Source organism: Topomyia yanbarensis, chromosome 3, assembly GCF_030247195.1.
Source record: "Topomyia yanbarensis strain Yona2022 chromosome 3, ASM3024719v1, whole genome shotgun sequence".
Classification (NCBI taxonomy): domain Eukaryota; kingdom Metazoa; phylum Arthropoda; class Insecta; order Diptera; family Culicidae; genus Topomyia; species Topomyia yanbarensis.
The window spans coordinates 51,969,315-51,988,071 of record NC_080672.1 but is presented as its reverse complement, the minus strand read 5'-3'; the positions used below and the strand labels follow the sequence as shown (position 1 = coordinate 51,988,071).

At 36.6% G+C, this 18,757-nt stretch overlaps 1 protein-coding gene across 5 annotated transcripts in view; it reads left to right on the top strand.

Annotated features, from left to right (window-relative positions):
* LOC131688707 (neuroligin-1-like) overlaps positions 1-18,757 on the top strand; it is a 757,193-nt gene that overhangs the window by 603,028 nt on the left and 135,408 nt on the right. For 4 of the 5 annotated variants that reach the window (XM_058973158.1, XM_058973159.1, XM_058973156.1 and 1 more), the window contains one exon: positions 10,748-11,250. In XM_058973158.1, the coding sequence (XP_058829141.1) occupies positions 10,748-11,250 (503 nt within the window). The remainder of the gene's footprint in view (positions 1-10,747; positions 11,251-18,757) is intronic. The other variant, XM_058973160.1, reaches the window with a different exon arrangement.

The following is an 18,757-nucleotide window of genomic DNA, read 5'->3' as shown; positions in this document are numbered from 1 at the left end:
GAACCATCATCAAGATCGTGTCATTTGAAAGAGAGCAGTCAATAGAGCTCAAAAATTGATGATTAACTCCATTTCGAAATCCAAGATGACGACTTCCAGACTGTAAACAATCACCAATATGGGAGTTATTTGAAAGGTAGCGGTCAGTAGACAACGGAAATTGATGCTATTCTAACATCTACGATGGTAACTTTCGGCTACCAGAAACTCTCTAACACGTTCAGAAACAAACAAGACGCGTGTTATAGTGAATAAACTCGATCGGGCCCATCAGATTGCTTGCTGCGATCATTCTACACTGAAGTTTCGCGTCTATGTATCTACCTGGGAAGTGGAGATTGATGGTGTGGTAACCGTGTCGGGTCTGAAGTTGAATTACGGAGTTGACTGCTTCAAGAACACCCACATTAAGAGGGTTAAGATTTTGAATTGCAAGCAATTGCATTCAACAGAAATCGACGAAAGTTACTTGCTTTACATCAGATTCGTTTTGGTTGGCTAGCGTCGGGTCTTCTATTCCTAACTGTATCCTCTTGGACAAGTTTCATCCACTGGCTGTACAATCAATATCGAATAGGTTATGATTACGTGAACACTCTTGATTCTATCCACATGTGTCCAACAGTTTTAGCAACTTTCAATTTTACTATTGCTAATTGAATCTAATTCGCATTACGTGACCCAATTGATGCGTTGAATCGCCAGACATTCGGTTGCTAAAATTTTTTTCGTGCTCCCTCAACGTGAAATCTGTCCAACCAATCAATGTGGTTACAGACTCACCGAGTCATAATGTAATAAACCCACACGATAGTAGTTAATTGATGAACGTAGCAGCGACCGGTGCTTGTTTGGTTCTTCGAGCTATAATCCTGACGCCTGACACATCCCGATCCTTATTACCGCAAAACTTTGACCCTATCCTTTCCTGTTGGGTCCCGGTGCGATTTGGCCGTCGCTTTGAAACCATTCTCCCGTGCTAAATTGAAAGAACATGTTCCTTTTCTTTTGGGATAAACGTGGTTCGCCTGCGGTGGAACGGAAAGACTTTCCCGTTCACCTCGGGTGAGATTTGATCGATGATGATACCCTGAATTATTAAGATAAGGAGCAGGATAGGATTTTCTGTTTTGTTTTCGCGGGGTTTTCCAAGAGCAGAAAGATGTGGGATGTTAAACTAACTCTGTTACTGCTTGATGCGAGACAGCGAAATATGACTGACGGAAAGAGGAAAGAAAAGTCGGTCATAAAAATTTATGAACTGTTGGAAAATTTGCCTTGTCATTTTGTTGCTATTTTCTTCTCTTCCATAAATCTCAAGACGCACGGGTTGGAGCAGCCGTTTCGAGCCATCTGATACCCGATTCCGGGTACTGCGTTTCTGGTAGACGTGGGGAAGTCAAATGAAAACGAAACAAAAAAAATACTCCCAGTGGGCGGTCATGGTTCAGAGCACTCCCAATCTTATTTCGCTTCTAACATTTGGACTTTCGCTTTCACTCGAGTGCGAAATTTCGTGGGAAAAGGCATTGAGGAATTTGCATGCGGATCAGTCCGGCAGAACTTGAATGAAAACAATAAACGTGCCGTTACTCATTGTTGATTTGTTTGATGGAGATAACTAATCAGTTCGTGACGAAAGCGGAAATAAGATCCGTGAATGAAGAAAGTCCGGCAGACATCCGGGCGTCGGTGTCGGATCATTTGTTTGTCGGAGAATTACGGAAGTAGATTGAGATTTTCTCACATTCTTCATATAATTAAATCTGATTAGATGTAGGGCATTTCACCGGAATACTTTTTTGCATACGAAGGATAGATTTAGTTTGAAGGACTGGATTGACGTACTATTTAGATTAGGGAAATTGTTAATGCTTATATGAATTAGAATCTGGCCGTCAAAGTGAATATTCTATCCAATATAGATAGGCTTTATATATAGTTGCAATATTTAGATACTCGTAATAGTTTCGAAAAAAACTCATTTTGACACTTGGAGCGAGTAGTATTCCAAAAGAAACGTCTCTATTTGTACCAGTCTAATGATCAACTGTGAAAATCGTAGTTTACAGATATGACACCCTCACACCGCTTAAAAAAATCGCATTTTAAAACGTAATAATATTTTCTAAGTAATAGGTTTTTGATAAAAATCTCCACCATAAACATTTTCAAAGTGGATAGTGCCCTTCGTGAAAATATCCTATCTAAAATTTGAGCCGTCCGAACGTGAGGTACCATCTTGTCATCTGGAAAAAGATTTCTTTTTGACATTAAAAATGTCTTACTTCACTCTCTGGGGTTAGGTGCCATTCTAAAATATACAACTAAGATTTGCACGTTTGTAACTCTGCTACTACTAGATGGATTTCAATCATTTATGCACTAGCCGATTCAGAAAAGCCTAACTTAGATATTGGTGATAATATAATAAAGCATAGCAAAAGAAGTCTATTGAAAATAGGTATCATTATCATTCACGAAGCAGCTTTTCGGGCAGAGCCGTCAATAGGAAACACCTAAGTGGCTTAATCAAAAACGAGAGGTTATAAATTGCGATGCACCGTGTATGTTTGAATTATTTTTTGCTCTCATGCCAAACGGGCAACATCATAATTATAATAAGTAGTAGTTGTCACTAACCCACACGCTTTCGATCGGATAATCTATTATCACATCAGCAACGTCAGCTTAGTTGAATATCCACTGCAAATAATGCACATCGTTTTGGAAAAACCACAATCACTTCATAATTTGGCCTACAACATTGAAAAGGACTTCTCGCTAAAGCAATCTCACTTGGGTGTATTCCCAGATATTGAAGGCGTTTTTGACAATGTGTCCTTCCAGTCTATTTTGTTATTCTATTGTTTTATTTAATTATTTATTTTTATTTTCTCATATGACCTGTGTTGTTCTACATAAATCATTATTGGATGGGACAAGCCTATTTTAGGATATACTTCAGAATGCATCCTCAAATAGGTTTTACCCCATACCATTTTTTCGTGTTTTTCACACCTGATTACAATGGTTTTACACTACAATTAAGCATAATCACATAGTACACAGCATTACAAAACCAAAAATTACAAATGTAACAAAAAATGATCGCAAAATGTAAGTCAACCTTTTTAGTCTGTATTTATAATCATCACAAGACACAGAAAAGTCATAATGATCATAAACACTATTAAAACAATACACATCGCCCTGATGGGTAAATAACTCGAGTCTTAAAAAGGTATGCGATCCAAGATTTCTTGGGACACAATAATATTCATTTGTGAGAGGATATTGGGAGCATCAATTTGGCCTGTTAACATTCTGGAAACGACGCGCTGTCATGGAGGATCTGCATGTGTTAGGCATTGGATGAACGCAATGCTTTGTAATCGCATTTTTTTTGCTCGTCACTGAGATATACAGAGATAAAGAAGTTGAGTATTTGCGGCTGTCCTGTCCTGACCTTTGTTATGTAACTTAGTTGCCGACGACTTATTGAGGAAGCTCAATGAGCTTGGATTTCCAACCAACGGGCTCTTTACACGAAGAAGCGAAAAACAACCGAGGTTCGCCCCTTGCAGTTCTTTGATTCTGAGCTACTGTGTGCAGATCAAATACGTTGGAATTATATTGGCTTCCAAACTGAACTGGTCTACTGACATTGAGTTCAGAGACAAAGACAAAGCGTGTATGGCCTTCGGGCATTGCAGAGAAGCTTTCGGAAAGACACGGGGTCTCGAACCCAAATACATTTATTGGATTTACATGATATTTGTACGTCCAATATTGTCAAACGGGTGCCTTGTGTGATGTGAAGTGTTGATGGTCCAGTCAGAAATAAACCATCTGCAAAGAATGGCGCCCATGTAGTTGACTGGTGTTTTCAGGACAACTCCGACTGCTTCCCTTGAGGTCCTCCTGAAATATCTAACAATTTCACATAAACCTCAAACAAGAACCACTGGCATGTGCATACCGACTACACCCGATCAGACTGAAATAACAAGTTTATTACAGAATGCAATTTTTGTAACATATTGTGTTATCAATTTTGTCTCGTTGATAGTTAAAATAGCAGAAAATTATAACAAGTAACAAAGCGAGATATAGTTTTGAAATATTTTAGTTATGTATTTCTGATCGGGCAGGTTACTGGCTTTACAACAGTACCCATGTTGATCTTGCTACCAGTCATATACGACAGTCGTTACAAATGGTTACATAAGGGGAAGAAATCTGTACTCTCGGCGATACTACAATCATATGTAGTTTTCCTCACAGGACATTCCATTTGAAGATTCCCTCTCAAGTGGTTTTTTAGATATATGGCAAGACAACAACAAACGCATATGGCCTGTTACATTGACGGCTCTTTGAGCGAGGGACGTGCTGGTTCTGGTGTCTACTGTCGTGAAATGAGATTGGAACAATCTCACTCGCTAGATAGATATTGTACTGTTTTCCAAGTAGAAATCTTTGCGATTATGTGCAGGGTATAATTGGCCATGCAACAGAGTTTATCAGGCTAGGTTATAAATTTCTGCTCCGATAGTCAAGCTGCAATCAAGGCCTTTAACTCGGGGATTGAATTTGAATCTCAGGGCTTCCAGAATCTCAGATTGCTGGAGCTTCTAGCTGATGAAAATTCAGCAGTTTGTTAACTGTCAACTAAATCACTTTGATACATAGTGTTTTCAGCTTACTCAATAAGTGGTTTATGAATCAATAATACATTATTGTAACATATTTTGTTATTTTCAAATGGTCTGCATAAAACTGACAGCATGCTCCTGTAGGTATTCCTAAAGCACGGGCGGACTAAACTGAATTTGCGCATATTGCAAGGCGGTTGTTAGTTGGAGATTTTGGTTGCAGACGCTGAATCCCTCTGGAATAAAACCTCGCTATCCATACCGTTTATTTACCATTTATCTGTCAGTGTCCTGGCAATCGTGCACGAGACCTGTCAATGGCTCTCGATCGAAAAGGATTCGAAAAGATTTAAAATTTTTTGAGCAGAGCGAAAAAATTGCCAAAATTTGGGGTCCCAGGAAACCCCTGGTGAAGAATTAAAATAAATTGGAACGGGGCTTCACAGTTTGAATCCAAAATTTGTATGGAGAACTAGGGGTGTTCAATATCGAACATATCAATGAAAATGGTAATCTTAAATTATCGCATAAAGTCTTATAAAAATGCTTGTTACATCGAAAAATGAATCTCTGCAAATTTTTAGCTCAATCGGACATCATTAAGGGGGTGCGGCGTTTGAATATTGATTTCATAATATTCGAATATATCCAAAGAGGGGAGGGAGTACATGAAATGTTGCAAATTGAAAAAAATGTCGGAATATGTCTAAAAATAGCATGAAACATCAGCATCTAGTGTCGAAACAAACGAAATTCCGAGAACTTAGAAATATTCGAAAAACATCGGAATTTGTCGTGAAAAACAGCTATTTTTTAATTAATAAAAAATCCTCTTGATTGAAAAATTATTTCGAAAACTCAACGTTGGGATTAGATATTTTATATATAGAATGTGTATGCAAAGTTTGAATTAAGTAGTTTTTGAATGGCAGCAAACCGTGTTTTTTTCAGAGACGATCTACAAAAAAGCTTCGTCACCGCGTCGCTTGTTGATATTTTTGCACAGAAAAATTGCAAAATTTTATTGTAATGATACATTATAACGGGTGCGCGACGTTTGGCGTAAATACGTTAGGCATAAGTGCGTTAGGCATAATGGACGTTAGGCATAATGGACGATAGGCATAATTCACAAAAATATAAAATAATCGCAAGGCTTCCTTTAGAGATTTTGGTTGTTTTTTTAGGTTAGGAAAAAATGACGCTTTGATATACCATACCTTTGCCTAACTCTAGCGAGAGACTCTAAAATGAAAAATACCATGCGAGATATTTAACCCTTACAAGTGTAGAGGTTATTTTTCTATTTTTCTGTAGACGAGATGAAGAAAATATCCCTTCAGTTTGGATACAGGCAAATTTTTAGCCTTTTTGATGTATTACCAATACAGTTGCATCCAAATATTTAAAAAAAGGCAATATAATGAACACACTGTTGCAACGGCATTTAATTGTTAAGAGACTGGAAGGTGAAGTGTATTTTTCAATATTAAGAGCCATAGTACTCAAGGGAGAGCATGGAGTTGAAGATCGGTTCCGACAGCTTGAAATACGAAGTTACTTTACGCTCGTCCGGACATGCCGCAGACTCAGGTGATTCGCATTTCTAATGCTAATAGATCCTGACTCCTGCGGTAGCAGACAAAGGGTTAAGTCGCCGGGAAACTCTAAGCTTGCTCATATGACCCTTTTCACGCTTTTCTAAACTTTCTTCCTTCAACTCCTTGCTCTCCCTTGATTACTATAGCTCTTAATATTAAAAAAATATACTTCACCTTCCAGTACCTTGCTAATTAAATGCCTTTACAACATTTAACAAATTCACTCAATAAGTTATTAACAAAAAATGGGGAAAAATAATGAACAGACATTAAGTTTGGGATCCAATGGAAACTGGCAGTGTTATGTACAGGATCCACATTAGGCTACGGATTCTACGTTTTGTAACGATACCTTTTTCGTTTCAATAACTCATGACAGTACAGGAATAAACTCTCTCTAACATCAAAGAGTTTCCGTAGGTCTATTTGTGATGGCCTCGAGAATACAGTCACTGTGCTTAAGAATATGGGAGAAAATCAATATAGAACCAGCAATATTCGTATAATCGTTGAATGATTAATAAAACGCATCATTCTTTCTATCATGAGCTGTTCTTGTAGGTTATATATTTTCTTCTTGGACAATTACACCTTGCATGCATGAAGAACTAACCTAAGTTAATCCTTACATGCCCAACTTTTTTCTAGCGGTCATAGGGTTCAAGAAACACGAAAAATGCGCTTTGAAAGATGCTTCTTTCGCAGGGCTGCTCAATATTTACCTTCCGGTGCTTAACACAATTCTCCTAGAAAATTTTCAGTTTTCTATATGCTAGGAAAAGATAGTCGAGGATACGCTTTATCAGTTTTCAAGAATAATGGAAAATAATGAAGACATCAAACTATGAATGTCTTCTTGACTGTCGAGCTTCTATTATGAGGAGTTTTTCGGCTAATCAGTCATAAATTAGACAGCGAAAACAACAATATTGCTTTTACTTCCAATAGCAATATTGTTGTTTTCGCTGTCTAATTTATGACTGATTAGCCGAAAAACTCCTCATAGAAGACATCAAACTTTCATTTATCAACGCCAACTGTCAAAATTTCTGGTGGTACTGCTCCAGCAGAGCTGTATCAGACTAATAGCAATAACTTCAGTTCTAAGTTCTAATAGTCACAGTTACTGCATTTCCTTGTTTTTGTGAATAAAGTCTGCCTAAATCAAAAGTTTTAGCAGTTTAAAAACGTTGTTGATTACAAACAACATGGACATGTAGGCGTTGATATGCTTTATTCATACCTTAATACAAAATAGACTGGTTTTAAACAAGAGTATTTAGCCTATGTTAGAGATGTGCAATTTGTTCATTCGTTCATTCGATGTTCATTCGTTCTGCATCTTTTATTTGAGTGAAGATTTCTTGAGGTATATACAATAAAATAAAATGTTGATCGAGTTTTATCAGCTTCTAGAGTAATTCAAAAAATTTCAAACATTTGCGCTCTTACCACCCAATGCTGTCACCACCAAGAAGTTATTTCCTTAAAGGATGCCTAACGTCCATTATGCCTAACGTCTTTATGCCTAACGTATTTATGCCTAATGGGGTACACCCCATTATAACAGGGATTACATGTGAAACTGGTCGACCACAAAATTTGACCATCGTCGATTCGATCGATACTTTGAAGTTGTGCTCGGTTTAAAAAAGGGCGTAGTCATTTATACGTGCATTAATTAAAAAAAAATTGTTCGATTACTGTATTTTTTATGTTTATACTGTATCTGAGAATGAGGGGATAAATATTTCTGAACAAAAAATATACACTGAAAAAAGATTGTAATTTTTCACAAAACCAAAAGTTTGTGTTAAAAATTTTAATTGTAAAAAAAACATTTTTTCAAATTTTTATATTTTGTCAACAAAAATCTAAGGAGAAAAGAAACATTGTGAATCCAATTGCATGCTGGAGAACTCATCGGTAAAAGAGGTTTACCAACAATAACTTTATGCATGTTTTTAAATTTTATACTAATTGGCGTACAAAACTGTAATTTTATTACAAAATATAATTCTAAGTATCATTTTATATCAAAATGAATTTAACAAAAATCTTTTAAAAGGCGATAGTTTTCGAGATATTTGAAATTTTGTACCAACAAATACTGTTAAATCGTGTGAATATGCCCTTTTTAAAAGTTATTCGAGTTACCCCATCTTAAAAATTTAATGTGCATCGTTTAAAATACGTAAAAGAAAAAATTGCAGTGTATTTGGATCAAAGATCAGCTTTCAAGAAAAAGTTTTCCTAACAACTTTTGACATATTTTCATAGTTCATACTTTTTACAGTCAAAAATACAATTTTCTTATTGAATACGATCCAAAGCGCCATTTTAAATCATAATGTTCAAAACAAAAAAATTCTGAAAGGTAGTAGTTCTTGAGATATTTTAAATTAAAAAATTTAATAATATTATTTGAAAATTTAAAACATTAGAAAAAATGGGTTTTTGTTTTTATGAAAAACGACAAATTTTTGTTTTTGTGAAAAACGAAACAAATTTTTTTTCATCTAGAAATGTTCATTCCGTACAACTCATTCTCAAAAATGTTTGCTGTATAAGATACAGTAATCGAACAATTTTTTTTTTTGAAATTAATGCACTTAGAAATGTCAGCTACTAACCCTCCGGCACTCGCGCGAGTATCGGAGGGTTAAGTCAAAATAATCTTACTGATTGTGGAAAATGTTTAGTGCCGGTGAAACGTGTAAAGTTTCATAGGAATCTAAGATGGTCGACCACGATTTTAAATATTTTCGGGCGGATCTTCGTGGATGCCTCAATATACAAAAGTTTCAATCAATTCGCTTCATCCAAATTTCTAAAAAAAATCGCAAAAAAATGTTTTCTTCTACGCAGAAATCCTTACCTTCCCTTAAATATCAGATTCACGATCCGCGCGCGATCATCCAAGAACACATGCAAAAATGCGTAAAGACACACGGTCATAAAATTTATACAAGTGAAGTTACATACACGTAAGCACACGCGATTATACACGTTGACATACAAACGCTAGAGACTTTCGCGATGATACACGCGATCGCTATACAACATTTCCAATTAATTATAAACAAACATTCTTTTAAATATGATAAAAAAAAATATTATCCAGTTCTGTTCATTCGTAAACGTGAAGATCGCGAAATGGATAAACTATAAAAATTCTATCTCTCTTTGTATAGTTTGATGTGGGAGCGTTCTCACAATATTGATAACGGAGTTCAATCAAAATAAATAGCCTTCAATCTAATACATGCCATTTGCGCTTTAGTAAACACCACAAAATGATTGGATTTATCATTAACCTAATCCAAGAAACCAGACAAACAACTAAAACACACTTGTCACACCCTGCAACCCACCCCATCAGCCGATTAAACATCCCATCACCAAAAACAAATCACAGCAAGAAAAAGGAAAATACATCGCAATAAAAGCAAGCGACGAAAATGAGCAGACAAAAGCCAAGCAATGAGTTTTAGCCCCATTCACACTGACTGGTTGGAAGGAAACTGGTCTTTAGCGAAAGGACAGAAACCGGCAAGTTTTTGATTGTCCCAACGACCACGGCAACGACGATGTCGACTATAAAGACGAGAAACGGCAAACGTAAAACTGTGATGCGACCAAAGAAACTTGCTGTCATTTTCCCATCACATCGAGGTTACAATGGAACGGCCAAGCAGCACTAGTTCTCTAGGACAGTGGACCGATGCTGCCCTTCGCAGCCGGTGACAATCTGCACCGTTGACAGGAGGGGGGGGGGCTATTTGTGTGATTTTTCCTTTAGTCGACTTACCCTCGATCGGTGGGACTAGTCGTAAGGAAAATTGATAAAGTTTTTGTTTTTGTTGCCCGTTGTCTGAGGCATATTGTGACAGAATGACTAAAAAACGATGATGGGGCTTTGAGATTGAAGAAAACCGGGAGAGTTACCAAGAGGATGACTAGGCGAAACAAAAGCAGCAGCGGGAAATTTTTCTAGCATGATTTCGTAAATTTTTATTCTGTTTGCTCCCGAAAGCAGTGTGGCAAGAAAATGGACTCATCTGTCTCCGTGATGGCGCTAGTCATTGGGATTATCTGAGAGAATCATTATCTTTCGTCACTTCAGCCTGGCCGTGTTCATGGTCTCGAAGAACTAGCTAACGGAGAGACGGATTCCAACTCGGTGTCGATGGTTGTGTCTCGTGTGGGTGGTGAAATAAGAAGGGGGTGTGATTTTTCATCCACACGAACCAAGGACGTGGGTATCGTGACAGGTTCTCTTCTACTTAATTCAGTGGTTCCGCTGATTTATTTCTCGATTGCAAGACCATGCCCGAATGAATATCAATATCCACAGACAGACAGTCAGTCAGTCAATCCGGAAAGCTGGCAGCTAATTTGAATTGTCGAATGCGTTTGATTGATATTTATTGAAGCTGTCATTTTTCAATTGTGTTTTTTTTTTCTTTCGTTCGTTCTCCACCACAGGGATTCAACGATGGAAGCGCTGAGTGACGGTCACACGGTGGCACCACTGATCAAGGTGGCCTATCTGCACGCCCGGCGAGGTGCCAAAACGTACATGTTTCACTTTGGCTACCAGAGCAAGGAAAGCGAATACCCGCAGGTAGGAGACAGATTTTTTGACACATTCGAACAATTTCATCAAATCACAACGATTTCATTTGTCACCCTGACTGTCACGCAGCGCCTGGGCAGCGTCCGCGGTGAGGATCTGCCCTACATTCTCGGTCTTCCGCTGGTGCAAGGGGTTCCCTCGTTTCCGCAGAACTACTCCCGCCAGGATATGGGAGTGAACGAAGCCGTGCTAAATTTCGTCAGCAACTTCTGCAAAACCGGCGATCCGAACGAGGCAGGCCATCAAGCACCGTTGCTGCATCCGGACTACGGGACTGCGAAAGAGCGCACTCGCTTCCGGGGCATCACGTGGGATACCTTCGAGACGACCACGCAGCAGTATCTGAGCATATGTAAGTATTGTGCGGTTTTTTTTCTTTCTCTCTCTCTCTCGACGTCATGATGCTGATGGTGGTGGATGCACTGAATCGTTGTAACGAAATAAAAATACATTCCCCGGTGGAAAGATTGAAATTTTCAGCGCAAATGAGTTTTTTTAGTACCTTTTCTGGAAAGCGGCAGGAATGTGCTCATTTAATATTATGTTTTGTTGGAAGCTAGATTTTATTATGGTAAAGTTATAGCTGAAACTGTATTTTGGAATGTTCCTCCGATTTAATGTTTTATCTGGGATCGAAATTCCTGTCCAAAAACCCACGGATTTGAACACATACGTGAATAAATAATTAATTACGTACTTCTCCCAACCCATCAACATTCGCAGTAAATTCTCATCAGCAAAACCAAAATACAATTAACTCTACTTGATGTGGCTCATTCGAAATTTGGCTCACGCTAATAGCAACCACAAGCACGAGGTCAATCCAGACTCTCATTAGATGCGAATCCCGTCACCTCTAAATGAACGCATAACTTCCTACTCACGGTCTTCGGTGCATGACTAGAATGAACAAGAATTATTTCACTCTTTCCCGGCAGAGAAGTTTCTTGAAGAGTTTCTTGGAGCCTCGGCGAAGAAATATACCCCATAGTACAGAACAGAGAGTAGTAGAAGATAAATTGATGCTATGTCGTCCTGTTATAAAAAAGCGTAGCAAATCTGATGCGGAAAACTGAACCACGAATTGAACGAAATGAACAAGATATAAATTTAATTTAGCTGCAAGATTGCTATCTTTTGACAAAATTGAAGAACATAAAATGTCGGACCTTGGGATATGTTTCTTTCTTTTTATTATTGTGTCGTGATTCAAACATTCACAGTGGAGATATTTTTTTTTATTAAAAGCTCCATAGCCCATAAAATAAGTGTCCGCTTTCACTCCGGAAGTTCACTATTATCAGCCTGAATGACTGCCACATACTCATTTGAGCAAAACGCTGTACAATTTCGCAAATTCATATCTTCTGGTACTTCCCACGTGCACTTCCTGCTCGCATTCAGGATCGTTCTGATTCTTTGTCGTAGCAGAAAGAAGAAAGGAAAAAAGTGGGGTACCATGTGCACACTACACTTCGTTTCATTTCCAGCAGCTGTTGTCGCTCTCTGCTTGACTTTCATTCTGTCGTAAGTAGCAACACGCCGCACAAGCCACACCACCGACAGTTTTCCCATCCTAGCCTAGCCTAGTCATAGTATAGGACTCAGTTTAATCATCATTTCTCCAAGCAAGCGCGAAGGCGAACAAAATTACCAGCTCTTTCAAGAAGGAAGAATTCTGAAAATGCGACATTCCGTCTGCCTTCGTGGCACGAGACAAAAGGATTCTGCTTCTCCGCTTGCTTTCGTGTATGCACGTGAGACGGGAGGAGGGGGGGATCAAGGAGGAAGGTGGTGTACACAGACAAGTGATCATGGGTGGTTCTAGGGGTTCTGGGGGTTCTAGGGGAGCCATGATGTAATCACAGTGGAGTTTCAGGAAATCATAAATACACGGTACTGTTTTTTATTCAGACACTCTGAGTAAGACGCACTGCAACTGTTATAAGTTTTCTGTACTTTAAAGTGTTTTAATTGTCTGATTTACTATTCCAATTGAAAATTGTTGCTCCCCGAATTAGTCTCTTGCACTGTGTTGTAATATTTGTCGAAATTATCGGAGGAAATTTTCTGCTAAATTTTTGTTCAATTCGAGTTCGAGATTGCACACATCACCGGACCTGTGTGTACTGGTGGTTGTCCACTTTTTTAAACAGTGATGAACACTATGCTGATTTTGATCATACTAAATTATGCTTAGTAGTAGGATATTATGTGATATCCTGTGTGCTTACAATGCTGGCTCGCGATGAACAGCCGTACGTAGCTTGTTCTGAGCACTAATAAAAACTCACAATTTCAGACTTATATTTTAACAATGATGAAGACTAATAAGTTATTGGTCGAGCTTGTCGTTTTTTCATCACTCAAACATCTTCGAGAACATCTGAGTGGAAGTTCTTTCAAATCTCAAATGAAATTGATTTCCTAAATCTTAATTGCGACATCTTTGTCACCGTTCCTGTGCCAGTCAGTGTTGCGAAACGAGCGAGAAGCATACCAAGCCACAGTGGCACGACTTAGAACAAAAGGTGGACTAAAGTCCAAACTTTTCCGTATCGGTTCATATGGGACGTTTTTATGTAATTTTGGTACGCTGAATTCGTTTTTTATTAAAAAATTTAAAAAATGAACATTTACTATTTATTTTCTCAAAAATATTTTTTTTCTAAATCGTTCTTAAAATTTGTGTATATTAATTTTCGTGTGCTAAATCGTTTTTGATATTAACATTTGCAAAAAAAATTCATTATACATTAGGGTGGCTCAAAAATAATTATTTTGTTGTGAAGGTTCAAATTTTATTTAAAGACATTTTTGTGCGCTGAATTCCTATGTTGGTTATAGAAAATAGAAATTAACTTTACTACTTATTAAAGTGGCTCAAAAGTAAATATTTTGCCCTTTATAAAGATTTCTTTCAATTGTGATTTTGAAATTTATTTTCCGTATTGAAACGAATTGATTGACATCTCATTATGGGGCTTTGGAAATGACTATATTATTTTTAAGGATCAAATAAGATGTGATTGTCTAATTTTGGAACGTTTAATTCATTATTGGGTTACTTGGTATGAAAACTACATTTTTTTTTCATTTTCAAGAAAAACATTTTGAGCGTCTTAGTGGAATATTGATTTACATTCACTAATCAACAAGATGGTTAACGATTTTGCTTTCGCAGGTGTGTTTTAAGTTGCTTAGATTGATTATTTCATACCTTAAATTAAAATAAATCCAAATTCCTTTTTTCGCGTATATGGTTCATTTAAACATGGTTTTATTTTATTTGGATAATATCGCATACCCTTAAGCTATATCAGTGCTATGAAAACTCGGAAAAAATAGTCTCACCAAATGACTAGAACTCAACTGTGTTCACTCAATTTGACAGTTATTGCGTAAGTTAGCAAAAATAGTTCATGAAAAATTTTATGACACATTTCAGATGGTTGAAAATATTTACTGAATTTTAAACATTCTTAATTCCTTTACCACTTCAAAACCATACTTTCCACTCGGCTCCTTACTCTTGATCACTAGTAAAACCCTTGTAGATCATGCTCTAAATGCTATTTGAAAGTTGTGCATAAATTAGTGTCATTATTCTAGTCATAAAGTTATTATTATATTCAAATTAAATATCAGTAATAACAATGCGTCTCCATTCACAGTTTTTTTTTCAAATTTTGACTGCTTATCGCAAGTTTTCGCAAAACTAGCATAGGCTCATTTTAAAGAGAAAATGAAAAGCTTTCGAATGAGCATAATGTGATCGCGGGCATTCACGGGCGTCGTTGTTGTTATCGCTTTAGAAGTTCGAATTCAATAAAAATTCGTGACAAACAGTTATCTAAACACTAACTAAACCAACTAGTGACTTATTTTTGGCGATTTTACGATGTCATTTTATCACACGGATAATTTTGGTGAAGTAATGCAATTCATGAAATCAACCATTTCTTTGAAAAACGAGAATAACCGTATATAGTTCCTATGGTCAAATAATGCAAAAACACTTGAGTTATGCCCTTCAAAGAGCTGTCGAAAATTCATTTTGCACCATTTCAAATCACCCAAAATCTCGCGAAAATATCTCTGATGGCTCAGCTGATACGAGAAAAATACTAGTGAGAATATCGCATAACCTTCATATATGGACATAAGTCCAGGCTCGTCCCACTGTGCAAGCCCGTTCGTTCGCGGGCATGTACGAGTAGCATGCCTAGCGTTCTTCATCGTTCGCGCCCGGGTGAAGCAAAACCGCGAGCGAGAATGGTCGCGAGAAACCCAAGCTTTCTTGCAAGCTTTCATCTAGTATGTAGCGCAATTCCAGGAAGCTTTTCTCGCGAATGCTCGTGTGGCGTGTTATCTCGCATGTGAGAAACGCGTTGAAGAGCACAGTCGAGTGTGAATGCACGAAGAGCATGGACTACTAGGAGTGTTCTCGATATTTCGCGCGAACGAGGAAGGCTTCTACGCGCCAACGAACGAGAATAGCATCACTGGTGCCAGTATGGTGCTTGACCCGATCAGAAACACATAACAAAAAGATTTCAAAAATATATCTCGCGTTGTAACTTGTTATAATTTTCTGTTATTTTAACTACTAACGAGACCAAATTTATAACACAATTTGTTACGAAAATTTTATTGTGTTATTATCTTTTATTTCATTTTGATCGGGTGAACGCCACGAACAGATGAACGGTTACGGCAATACTTAACATCAACCGCCACGGTGTTACTTGACACAGAATGAATTTGAGACATAATCAAAACGTGTTGAACTGTTCTCAATTTTGTTAATCAGTGCGTAGCTGCAGAATCCGTATGTATCCGAGTTATACCAGACAGGACTACAGCTTTTGAGGATTGAGTTATTCCTTTTATTTGGTTGTAAGATTCATTGTAGTCAATAAAATGTAAAACTACCAGTTATTTCACTCATTTGATGTGAAATGTTTAGACAGTTTCACGGTGCTATAGTGTTTTTGTACTTTTAAAATGACCTAGTAAAGGTTGTAGATCCCCCCAAAATGCAAACTAAAACAATGTTTAAAAAATCGGGTATTAGGGCATAGCAAAAAAATTTTTTTTTCGAACTCTCAAAAGCCCCCCCTCTCATATTGTGACAAATGTCAAAGTAAGGTCAGATGCCTAATTTCACATCATTTGGACAATTTTAGACCCCGCCCAATTCACATGAAATTTTTTGAAATTGCTACTACGGGAAAATATGGAGGAAAAATACATTAAATGCTATAACTTTTGAAGTAGCAATCAGAAAATTACAATTTACACCTCTTTTGAAAGGAAATAATCTTAGTATTTGAATGGAGATATTTTTGTTTCTAGAAAAATACGGGAAAGTGGGCTACTGGGTCATTTTGGACCCAAATCCCATATTTTTAATGATTTTTCTGCTCCGTAAAGCATATCATACATATTTTGTAGTTTTTCTAATGTGAAAAAATCTCAGAAATCGATCGGAACCCTCCCCTTAGTCCGAATGCGAGAAGTTGGGGTTATAGGGCTTTTTGTCATTCATGTTAAATTTTATCATTTTCTCATGCTGTTTACGCGCGTGGTCACTAAGTCTTTATGTTTTTTTCGGAAGCATCATTTGAACGAGTAGCACTGCACGATTTTAACGACAAACTAAACTATTATATTTAGAGATAGTGAAACGCGCCATAAACACCGACTGGTTTCGTGAATTGTATATAGTGGACTGTGTATAGTACAATATAGTTGCTGCTTTTATAGCTAAGATACATTTTTAGAAGAACAAATTAGATTTGGCGGTAAATTCAGTACAATACAGTAGTAAATGTATGCAGTATTCAGCTCGAGTTGTAAACGCATAGCTTCCTATTGGTAACACTGCTCGGAACTTCTATCTGCGTTTATCATTGCGTTACTATGGTAGTAAAGTGAAACCCTGTTGAAGCGAACTTGTTAATCTACTCTTGACTGGCCTAAACACATGCATATATGTCTATTATTCTTCAATCAATTTTCATAAAATGTATCTTGTTGAACGTGTAAAATTCTGAGGAATAAAACAAAAATAAAAACGTTAAAAATAATATTCAGAAACATCAAACTTTTTGATATTTACTCTACAAATCTCATTTTTTCATTATTTGTCCTAATACCTCAACTTCCCCTATTTTTCCAGGAATGAAACTTTTCTCATGTAATCCCTAAGCATATTTTACACTAAAAGTAGTAAATTAAATAGGAATTTTGTTGGTAAATGGAGTTAATATGTGCGATTTTATGATAAAAATGTGAAATCGACACTATATGTCAGATAATTTGATGTTCCTGAATTTTACCGGTAACGAATCTATTTTTGTTATAATCTTAAGGATTTTCCACGTTCAACAAGGTATAGTTTATGAAAATTGAGTGAAGAATAATAGAGATATATTCACGAGAAGATTATGAAGTTTAATATGAATGACAAAAGGCCATATAACCCCAACTTCTCGTATTCGGACAAAGGTCAAAAAGGCCCCGATCGATTTTTGAAATTTTCACATTAGAAAGACTACAAAATATGTATGAATTGCATCACGGAGCAGAAAAATCATTAAAAATATGGGATTTTGGGGCCAAAATGACCCAGTACCCCACATTCCCGTATTTTCCTAGAAACAAAAATATCTCCATTCAAATACTAAGATTATTTACTTCCAAAAAAGGTATAAATTGTATATTTATGATTACTACTTCAAAAGTTATAGCATTTAATGTATTTTTCCTCCATATTTTCCCATAGTACCAATTTCAAAAAATTTCAAGCGAAGTGGGCGGAGGTCTAAAATTGTCCAAATGATGTGAAATTTGGCATCTGAGCTTACTTTGACATTTGTCACAATATGAGAGGGGGGGGCCTTCGAGAATTCAAAAAAAAAATTTTGCTATGCCCTATACCCTCAAAATCTCGAATTATAGCGAAAACCAACAATTGTGCCGAACGTCCTAAAAACAATTATAAAACAAGATTTTTTTTAATAACGTAAGACGTCAAAGCATAGCAAAATTTAATCAAAATATTTCAAAAAGATATGAGATTAATACATTTCAGAATATTTTCTAGAAGTGTAAATTGAGTTCAGGCTTATGGAAGTCACCTTGCTTCAGTATCAGAACCAATTCAATGCAGTACAGTAGGATTCCCTTTTTGGCAACAATTTTATTTTTTTCAGTTGCCAAAACCGGAACCGTGCCAAAAATGGAAGCTTATTTTTAAAGTTTGGATTTTCGATCAACGACTTCGAAAAGGTTTCAAGGATTTCTAATCATGTGCGAAATGGAATGAGATGAAAGAAAAAAATAAGACAATTCAATTTTATTCATGTGTTTATCAAATTCAGTCGTCACACAGTGATCATTTTCCATACAAAAGTCGGACAAAGCCTCAAAAGGGGTCTGAATTTGATGACAATTTCACATTGGGGTACTTTTACGTCGCTGAAGTCATATTTGGTGTTAATTTTTTTTTTATTATTTTTTACCTCAAAATTTTGGCACCTAGGGTGGTTGGAAAACTCAACATTTATGAATATAAAGTGCACTGCATCTTAAAATTCATTTCCAAAAAAATTGGTTTAGTAAAATTTTAGCAGAATACACATTTTTTCAATTGTTTTTTTTATTCATTTCGTTTATTTGATAGGCACAAATGCGTTAGCTTGGCGGTGCCAAATGCTTTTGTTTTTACATTTTGGATATCTTAAAACTAGGAGGTTACAATGTTGAAATATTTTTTTTTGCAAAGGAAAAGAAAGTTTACAGCTATCTTAAGACTAGAAATAAGATTCAATATACAAGAGAGGGCCAAAAGA